This window comes from Lepisosteus platostomus, chromosome 13 (assembly GCF_059453375.1).
Source record: "Lepisosteus platostomus isolate fLepPlt1 chromosome 13, fLepPlt1.hap1, whole genome shotgun sequence".
Classification (NCBI taxonomy): domain Eukaryota; kingdom Metazoa; phylum Chordata; class Actinopteri; order Semionotiformes; family Lepisosteidae; genus Lepisosteus; species Lepisosteus platostomus.
Window position 1 is genome coordinate 10,820,264 of NC_142623.1, and position 10,598 is coordinate 10,830,861.

The 10,598-nt window shown below is 40.3% G+C and overlaps 1 protein-coding gene across 1 annotated transcript in view; it reads left to right on the forward strand.

Annotated features, from left to right (window-relative positions):
• asap3 (ArfGAP with SH3 domain, ankyrin repeat and PH domain 3) overlaps positions 1-2,853 on the forward strand; it is a 46,575-nt gene extending 43,722 nt beyond the window's left edge. The window contains exon 26 of the mRNA XM_088603093.1: positions 154-2,853. Coding sequence (XP_088459219.1) covers positions 154-228 — 75 coding nt within the window. The 3' untranslated portion in view covers positions 229-2,853. The remainder of the gene's footprint in view (positions 1-153) is intronic.
• Positions 2,854-10,598: the final 7,745 nt, after the last annotated feature.

Here is a 10,598-nt window from a genome sequence, read left to right on the forward strand (position 1 = left end):
GTGCCATTCATAAGAATTTTCCAGTGTGCATTAACACGTTAAAAAGGTAGTAGTAAACATGGGTGGGGTAGATTTTGGAAAAGGCCAGAGCAGATGTTTGAACTGTGATGTTTAAACTCTTTGTCTGTTTGCTGATTTTCTGTATGTTGGCAGGTGGGTCACATCGTTGGAGACACATCGAGGACTGGAACATTCCCAGTGAATTACGTACACATGTTGCCAGATTAGCACTTCCAAGCTCTTCACACCAGAGGGCACCGACAACCACAGACCAGAGTCAGGTGGGGGAGCAGGAAATGGGACACCAGCTTTTCGTCTGCACCAGCAGTCTGGTCAGCATGGATGAATGTATAAGACCAGAAAAGGAAAGAAAACTGTATTTTTAGATTGTGAATAAGATTGGACAACCAGCAGTTTGGTTGTTGATCTCCATTAGTATGCAGACGTTTTTTGTGCATTTTTTATAAGCTTCAGAAAGTCCATATCACGTCCTCCTGACCTCTTGCCCTGCAGTAGCCTTTGTGTGACGCAAGTTGTGAACTATGAAATCTGATCTCTCATGCCAGCCTTCCTCTCTGGCAAGAGGATGTGTGCTGATGGGAACACTAGATCTTTGCTTCCCAAAAAAACTCCAACCTAACCTGTGTCTGCACATCTTCCTACTTCAGTTTGACCTGCCTGCTTGGAAGTGAGAAACATCACTGCTCGTCAGCCACTTATCAGCACCCTTGCTTCTCCTAGACAAATACGACAGTCTTTGCCTGGATGGACCAAAGAAAGTCTCTGCAGTCTCTGTCCTGCTTGTTGGGAAGTGTATGTGTTCAGTTGACGAGACAAACGTGAATAAGACCCTGAAGAATAGTACAAAATGGAAATGTGGGCAAATCCTGCTCACAAGGGAGGAAGAGTCATGTTTGGATTTTCTCACTCATCGTACGTCCTCTTCAAAACTGCCCAAAAAGTCTTAAAAACAACTTGGAAGTTCTCCATTTACAACTGGTGCAGTGGAGAAATCTCACGTGCTGTGGCCCATACCAGTTGACTGGGTGGTATTCATCAATGACCTAGAGGAATACATAGGGTACTCTGTACTAAACAAGTACAGATGTGTCTTGTGATATTTGCGAAAGCACACAGTGCTTATTTTACTGTAGATATTTGACATAGGAGAAGCAAACAATCTTCCTTAATGTCTTTGACCTTAGTGACTGAATTCTTTGGTATGATTGCTCAGCAAAAACGAAAAAGGACAGAAATGGCTGTCTGCTTCAGAGCTGGAGTTGTAGCTTATTTCAGACTGAAAGCCCACTGCTCTGTGTGCCACACTGTGGCAGCTTGCTCATGGGGTTTGTCGAGATGCTCAGCCTCAGTTTAAGATCCCTCCTGACTGAAATCCAGTTTGACTTGCAAGTTAATGGGACTGCACAGCTGTAAAAGGGCTCCTCCAATTCAAAATATAAAGTGTATTTCTGGAAAGTGCCTCCTGGGGGTTTGCTGGAAAACCTGAAAATCATTCCTTTACCCATGTGTGGAATCCTCATCCTTATGCAGTGGACTGTCTGGCTTTCCTTAACTCAACAGCTCTGACAAACGCTTCAGGATCTGTGGGCTGGGCTGTTAGTGCTGCTTTTATTATTTAATGCTGAAAGATCATATTTATAGCCATTATCCATTTCCGTCGGTCATGTTTAAAGGGATGAGCTCAGAAGCAGTGCCCTTGAGGGGACTCCAGCACCATGGGCATAGAAACTTGTTCTGGAAGTGATCCATAACCAGATTCACACCACCTCCACTTTCTCATAGTTCTGTACTGGTAAAGATACAGTGTCTAAGCTCACAGTGTGTTTCTACATGTCCAGTAAACAGTGCATAATGTAATTGGGCATTGTCTCTTTATACCACACAACAGTCTTAATATGTTTGTTTTTACTTCCTTGGTAAGTTTTTTAAGTCCTCATTCAGAAGGTTCTCATCCTAAGCTTTAAAAAGCTGTTGAATAGCTGTAAAACTCCATAGCTTCCTTTCTCCCTGTATTTGGGGGAAATAGGACACATTGTCTTAGGATCTTGGAGTTGGAAGAAGTAGAAACCATACCCAGAGGACAATGAGGAACCAACACTGCCTGCCCTGCTCAATGAGGATGGTGTCCTGACTTGAGACTTGGGATCAGTGTATTGTATGTTTTTTTTTCTTGTCCCTGAACTATGAACTGTATCAAAAAATAACTGTCACTAAGAAAAGTAAACAGAATCGGTTGCTCTTCATCAAATGTTTATGTTTCTGAGCCATTTGCTTTGTTACAAGGCAGGAATTGATCCTTTAAGCAATGGCAAATTAGATCAAAGTGCCATCAGGTGTGGTAGGGATTGTCACCAGATTACCAAAACTGCAGGACTGCATATCATCATCTTCACCCTATATTGGGACTGCAGGTAAATGTTTGTTACTATTTTTTGTACTCAAGCTGCAGTGGTAACAGGGGTGATCCTTATTGAAAGAGCCCCATGCTGATATGGAAAATCTGGCTCCAACATAAAAGCATAGTGTTGATCTCAAGCTGCTGAATGTTTTAATTTTGTCAGATCATTTCATTAGACTTGGTCTCTGAGCCAGCCTTTTAACTAGAGATAGGAAATCCACTTTAGTGGAATGACTTTCTTCATGGGAAGTTATTTCTCAAAATCCTTCAGAATTTTCCAAAAGCCCATGCTAAAGACTGTGCTAATAGCCTAGCACATTTCAAGGTGCTACCTGTATGTGAAAGACTGCCTTTGTTCTTATTTTGCTGGTGCACCTCATTGAAATAATTTTTTTCAAAGTGTGTATCTTTTTTATTAAAAAATGCTTCATCCACTTGATGAGTGAATTGGTCATTCAATAAGCTGTGTGCTAAACTAATTTCCGGTAACCCTTTCCAGTAAACCTGATCCCAGTGATAGACATAATGAACATTCTGTAAAAAGCAACATTTGCGAGCACTGCTCAACAAGACGTCTTTCATCGTTTCAATGAAACACTGACCTGACTGCTCATTATGTTCAGCACAATTGTTGAGTTAACACATATCATCCTAGATCATCATTTTCTATGGTGAAAAAAATCGATAAGCACAAAAACTGTACTTCGTTATTCTACATAGAATGTGGGGTATTTAAAATGTCATTTGTTTCAGTATATTTTAATTATGTGATGAGTTGATAAAGCCCCTCAGCAAGCTGTTGGGCTGTTGGATTCTGGGAGTAACACTATGCCTTTGCTGAGTACAACATTCAAGTGTCCTGCTATCAATAACACTTGTGCCCCAAAGTTCTTAAAATGCATGCGTTTGCAGCAAGATGTGCCTTGTGTTTCACCTATTGAGAACTAAAAATGCTGTCAAAATGCCTGTGCATTTTGTCTCTTCTGCACTAAACAGTTTCCTCGGATTTCAGCTTGTGCAGCTGGAATGGGCTGAAGTCCCATGATTCAATGGTTTTTCGTTGGTTCTCTCAACTGTATGTCCTCCGTCTGTCAGCATCTTTATCTTAAAGTGACCAGCTCTTCCTGCGGACATTTAGAATGAGTAAATAACCAGAACTGCCTGATTTTCCAAATCCTAAGCACATAGTCTCCTTTCTTTCCGACAGCTGTCTGCAGTGAATTGTGTGTCTATATAGAGAATCCTTATTCCCAGATGTATCTAAATATCTGCCTATTGGTACAGCACATACAAATCTGAAGGATGCGCTGATATTTGGCCCAGGATAACTTTTGGAGCAAGGGTTTTGAGGCCTGCATAAAGCCTGTGTTTAACTAATGGCATGTGGTCCTGCAGTTTAGTTTAGTTTAAGTTCACCATAAAGCAAAATGCTGGTTTAGAATATTCTACTTTAAACAATCCATACACTGTCATAGCACTAGTTTTGCAAACCAACAGTGATTATTTTTATGCTGTATATACTTTTACAGACCTCATTAGGGTGTACAGTACCTCATTGACTAGGATTAGGAGTGATGTGTATTGACGTTTGTCTGATGGATCCCAGAGCAAAAGTGGGCACGATATAATTTGATTCATTGGACTAGTGTACAACAAAGTCTTCACATTCATGAGGATTCAGTCGTAGCCAAATTCACATATAACATATTAGTCCACTCCATACCCCTGCATAAGGTATTACAGTATATACAGTAGTATGTAAGACATAAGTAACCTTCCCTTATATGATAATTAAAGTACTAATGCAATGACATCCAGTTAATTTAAATTACATTGATAATGTAAAAGAAACAACAGTGATGACAAACAGTAATCAGCTAAAATAAATCCCACCTCTGTATCCTGCCTGCACTTTCTCCACGATCAGCACACCCCACTGTAATCAAACTGTCAGTGAGCCTGTGGAATTGTCATTCCCCACACTGCTGACACGGAACCTGGAGCGTTCGTTACAATGTGAAAGGGCCGCGCTGAGATGCAGAGGCTGGGTAGTTGGGCAGGGTGTGGGGAGAGGCTCACTAGCTAGGCTCATCTTGCAATCCTAGGGTGTCGTGCTGCTGATTTGAAAGCTGCAGTTAGCAGCTTTCAGCTCAGTTTCAATCTGCTCTGCTCTTCTTCCATACAAAATCCCATCTGCCAGAAAAAACAGAGAATCGGCAAATGTTACATATGCAGATGTCTAGACCCTACTGTATATTTCTCTCTTTGTCTCGGGTTTTGCACGTTTTCAATAGGCTTGTGTTTTCTGTGGTTCTGAGGAGGAGTGAGGTTTGTCAAAGTGCTCCCTGGTTTCAATATAAAGACCCCTACAGTGTGCAACAGACCACACATGTGCTCCCTAATATACAGTAGATCAGAATCAGAAAGAAACAATAAGGCCTTAAAGCCTTAATTGTTTAGCTTTGTTTAATGGATTTTTTTCTCTCTTTCATGCTGGCTCCATTTTCTTAACGTTACAATTTCTGTTGTATTATGCATTTGTATGGGTTTCTAATGACTGTTGGCAGGTTTTTTTTTTTTTGAGAATTAAACTATTTTCCTAAGGTCTTCTTTATCTTTATCTTCTCTGCAACAGTAACTTAATTCATTTTCTCCTTTTACTCGGTGGACATTGCAATTAAATTCAAGCTTTATTGTCCCATGGGGAAAATGTATTTATGTTTTAAGAGATTACAGAGCAGATGAAAGATTTATTTTTGGGAGACACAGAGCTGTGAGGGTGAGCATCATGCAAACATTTGTAACTAAATATTAATTACAGACACACAACTGTGCTGCACCAAACCACATTCAGGTGATATCTTTAGGATATAGCAGTTGCTTTTTATCAAGAGACAGACTCTTTTGCATATCATTTGCAGGGTTAAACACAGCAATGGTCTTGCCAATTTTTACAGCTGGTTGGACTGGAGCAATTGGGGTTAGATACCATGTTTAACAGTACAACAGAAGTGTTCACAGAGGGGACTTGAAACCACGATCTCCCACTTATGAGCCCAGAGTGCTAACTTCTACTCTACATTAAGCACCCAAGGTAAGAGATGGCAGTTTGTTGGCAGAACCTGGACTTGAACAGGAAGCCTCCTGGTAATAAGCCTTTTACCATATTCTGACCTGTGTCTAGAGGTCAATAAGGCCTCTATTGTTTGTTTATAGGTTCACATGCAATGTATTAATTGATTCAATAAGTAATTAGTGAATGACTGAGTGCCATATTTTCATATGGGGTTGATTTACATCAGTTTGGTATATAAAAGGTGTGCTGCATGGTGGTGCAGTGCTCAGAATTGCTGGAGTGCTGGCAGGTTAATTGGCTTCTGGGAAAAATTGACCCTGGTGTGCATGTGTTCCTTGTGATGTCCAGGGTGTACCCTGCCTTGTACCTGTTGCTTTCAGGGGTAGGCTCTGGCTCCCCTTCGCCCCTCTACAGGGTAAAGCCAGTAGACAATGGATGGATGGTATGTGGAGGGACTTGGTGATGGGTTGTTATAGGGTAGGTCTTTGTGTAGTGGGATCATGGGATGTTGCTGAATAAAATACTGTGCAAGGAGACTTTGCTGTCCATCATGGCAGGTACCTCCACTGTCATAGATACCCTCCATAGCAATGTGATGGACAACCTCCACTGTTCTCCTCTGTGATGCAGTCTGCAACTCGCAGTGTAAGAGCTGGGAGGACAGGAATGATCATGGGGGAAAAAAGGGAAGAAACTCCGAAGAGCACAGAATGCAGTTTCTGTGAAATTAACTGTAAAGCTACAACAGCACAATCATTACTCACCATGGCCTTATTTATTATTCATGGGAGAAAAACATCAAAAGGAAAGTTTAAAAATGAACGAGGCTGGTTTCCCCAAATAGACAACATGAATATTTCAGATATGATGTATTTTCTACCAGTATAAGTCAGAAAGCCTTTCTATTTCCATTCCTCATCCTTGTGACTCCCACTGGTATGGGACTCAATAATGTATGAAAAGCCCAGAGATGATAAGAGAAAAACCCTTCTGTGGCAACTGTGTGCCTATTCTGCCATATAGTGACTCTCCTGGGAGAAAGGACCCTGTGGAATACTGAGCCTCCACTCTGTTCACACTACAGAAGATGAGGGTGTGAAATGGCATGATGCAATACCTGTCGGCTTCTTTCGTAGAAATCTCCAGAGTTTTACTGTGTTTGCAATGCAGTAATTTGATTGAAGTCATTGAGGGGTGGAAGGAACACTGTCAATTAACCAAAAGTAAGAAGGAAAGAAAATTTAAATTGTCACTTAATGTCCTATTGATAAACCTACTGTACCATAATATTGCCACACAGCTGCAACCTGTATCTGACTGGTTGTGCATGTAGGTCAGAAGTTGGTTGCCCTTGAGTATTTTGAGCAGCTCTCTCTTGGGCAAGTACTGTATATTGCAGCCTTCAGTAATTTCATTTCAAATCTGAGTCAGATGAAAAGTTGTAGGAAAAACTGTTCTACTTGGTAAACTCTCTTAATGTTGTCATTTAATGTACAACTACATGTACAGTGGTGTGAAAAAGTGTTTGCCCCCTTCCTGATTTCTTTTTTTTTTGCATGTTTGTCACACTGAAATGTTTCAGATCATCAAAAAATTGATATTATTAGACAAAGATAACACAAGTAAACACAAAATGCAGTTTTTAAAAGGAAAAAAAAATCCAAACCTACATGGCCCTGTGTGAAAAAGTGACTGTATAACTGCAGTCAACATTTCATAGTTCATTATCACTATCATTTTTCATTTGATTGAAAGCTTGTCTAAAGAAGACAAAATATGAAGAATTTCCAAGAGTTTGATGGTTTTAGGCGCGTTTATTTTTGGTTTCAGGAACATTATGAAATCTGATGACTAGAGGGCTTCAGGGAACGATTGTAGGATTGCTTTGTTGAAAACCCAGCTAGGGTTAGGGTTAGCATTCCCACAAAACGTAGACCTTTTTTGCGCTCAGTAATGCATTTTGGGTCCCAAGGGGACTTTAGGAAGAGCTGTAATTTGCTCTTATCTGCAACTTTTGTTTAGGACACTTTTGGATGTAGATGTTGAATAATGCACCGCTTTTGTGGTTGTGCTCAAAAACATTTAGATGAAAAGAAAACCTGTTCTAAACTCTCTTCATTTTTTTATGTAATGTGCAACTACATGTATAACTGGAGAGAACATTTAATGGTTCTTGTAACCCACACCCTATACTAGCCTGAAATGAATTCTCCTTTCAATATCATTTTCTAGCATGTTTGTAGCTGATTGAAAATTTAACTTTAGTAAACACATTTTTGAAGAAGAAGAATTTTGTCAATGGTTTTAGGCTCAAATTTTGTTTGGTTTGAGGAACCAAATGCCTAGAGGGCTTCAGAGACAGATTGCAGGATTCCTTTTGTAACGAATATACCCCTGCATATAACAGGGATCTAAGCCGCCTGGGCTGGGGGAGGTCTCCCTTAGCTCAGCTGGCAAGTTCCCTGTTTGAACCAGAAAGCTGGTTCATATCTTGAGGGTCACAGTAGGATGAAGGCTGTGCCAGGGATATAATACATATGGCTATACTGAGAGCACAAATTGCACGCTGCCTGGATGAGAATTGCAGGGTCACTGGAGGCAAGACTGGACAGGAGTGGGTCTCAGTCCTGCTTCTGGAGGACCCCTGTGACTTTAGGCATCATTACCAATTGAGTCAATTTATTTCAATTTGAGGGCTTTTTGAAAATTCTTTCCTGTTCTTAAGAACATCAATGAGATTTCTAATTGGTTATACTCGGTCAGATGGTTAGCTAGCTAAAACATTACCAGTTGGACTTAAGCTGAAGGGGAGACACTGCTTTACAGATACAAAGTCATTTCCACCTTTGTCTGTTCATCTTGAGTTGATCACCTAAAGTGTGATTGATGTTTAGCCAGCAATAAGGGTACAAATTCTTATTAGCAAAATAAAGAGAGGCTGTGTAGAGTTCTGTGCCCTGTTTTTGTTGGAAATAATGCTCTTTATGGTATTTTTTAAACCAAGGACTGAGGGCAGAAAGTCAGATCAGTAATAGGCACCAGTGATTAAGGGTCCACTTGGATCAAAAGTAAGCAGATACAGGATCCTTCTGCACCAGGACTGACAACTGCTGCTTTATGGTGACCAATCAAAATCTATCTGTCCTTAAGAGTGGTAGGAAACTGAATTGCCCGGATAAAACTGAAGAAAAATTGCAAACACTAGGAGAACATGCGGACTCTGGGCAGATAGAGATACCCAAGACTAGATCTGAGCACAGGAGGTGTGAGCCAGCAGCACTAACCACCACCCTGTTTTATAACCACAACAAAATCACGCAGTAGTAGAATTATAATCGCTGCTGTGTGGATAAAAAAAAACATAAATGTTACAGTTTTGCATTCTATCCATTGGTAATTAAATAATTATGCTTCACAGAAAAGAAATACGCCAACAAGCTTAGATAAACTCTACATTTCCTATTCCATAGTAGGTGTTTCAGCCTACCAGTGCTTATACATCCTTAAAATAGACTAGAAACACACAAACTGCTTGGCATGCAGTGAGGGGCTGGCAATAAGACCATGTCTGTTGTTCTGCAGGAAGTTACAAGGGCCAGAAGTGCTGAAGTCCCTTCCCTGGTTTAGTGTCCTTCTGGGAACACTTTTTCAGGAATTCATTTTTAATGTTTGGTATCTGTTTCACACCTGCGAGGCAAGACTGTTTTCCAAAGATCTTTCATCACCAGGTCTTAGCACTGCTTTTCTAAGAGACTAGTCCTGAGAAGAATGGAGATGGGTTGCAAAGGGAATCAAAAATTGAAAGATTGTAATGCCAAAAAGTTTAGATTCAATTTTTTAATTGGTCTTTAGGATAAGTTCTGCTGTTGTAATCTCCTAGTCCAATTTGATAGGAAACTTCAGTTCAGGCACTTAAGGACACTTAGATATTATTACCTTCACTCACATTTTTATATATATATTGATTTCTTAACTGCCAGATTCCCGTTAATGCTGTGCAGTTCTATGCATTGAAATAAAATCTACCTCTCAGACCCAGGGGTATGAGATGACTTGTTCTATTTATTGAAACTGGAAATTATCTTAAGATGAGACAGTCTGGGGCCTCCTGTGTGACTCAACCAGGAAAGGCACTCCCCAAAATGCTGGTCGATGTAGTCTAATCTAGTAACTGCAGTTACTAGTTTATTTTTAAAATCCTGTTCTGATAGAACAAGAGAAGACAAAAAAAAAAGTAAAGTTAGATCTGACTAACGGATATTGTAATGGTCAAACAACCATCCTTTAGACACTTTAGTGATTATGATCCCAGGTTCAAATCTACGGCATATTATTAGACAACTGTGACCCGAATTCCCCAAGTGGAAGCACACAATTGGCCAGGTACCTTCCAGGACAGGTTGGGAATAGTCAGCCAGCGGTCTGGCTGTGTCCACCTCAGCACCAGCACGTTTGCGGTGCTAGAGAGAGACACTCATCTTTTCCAGTGGGGTCTGAAACTACTCTACATGTTTGTGATGCTTAGATCATGTTCAGAGAGGAAAGGCATAAAGGTGCACAGGTCAGAGGAGCCTATCTGCATTTCCTCATTCTCCCCCGTGTGCTTATGTTAGGTTTGATACCATAATATGAGACATGAAAAATGATTCAGATTCGTCTGATGATGATTCAGTGTCCTAAAAATTATTGATGATTCAAAATTCTGCTTTGCCAGAATGATGGGAATACTAAAAAGCCGCAAGCCTTAAGAAATACCTTCCTTCTAAGATGAAAGAAAGCGATGAGAAATAATTATGGATTTGCACATAATTTTATTACACGGTCCACTCTCCCACGTTTGTTGATGTGCCATTATTTCAGGACCGGTCATGATGAGCTCATATTGGTAGTGTGTGGGTGGAAAGCTAAGCTGAATGTCTTCCTCTTTTTGTCTAGTTTATTTTTAAAATCCTGCATTCTAATAGAGCAGAAAGAAATCTAAGCAAACTGTTACAAGAGAAGACAAAAAAGGTAAATTTAGATCTGACTAATGGATATTCTTATGCCAAACAACCAGCTTTTAGTCACCAATCTTTCAGCAGATATTCCTCAAATGTGAATTTT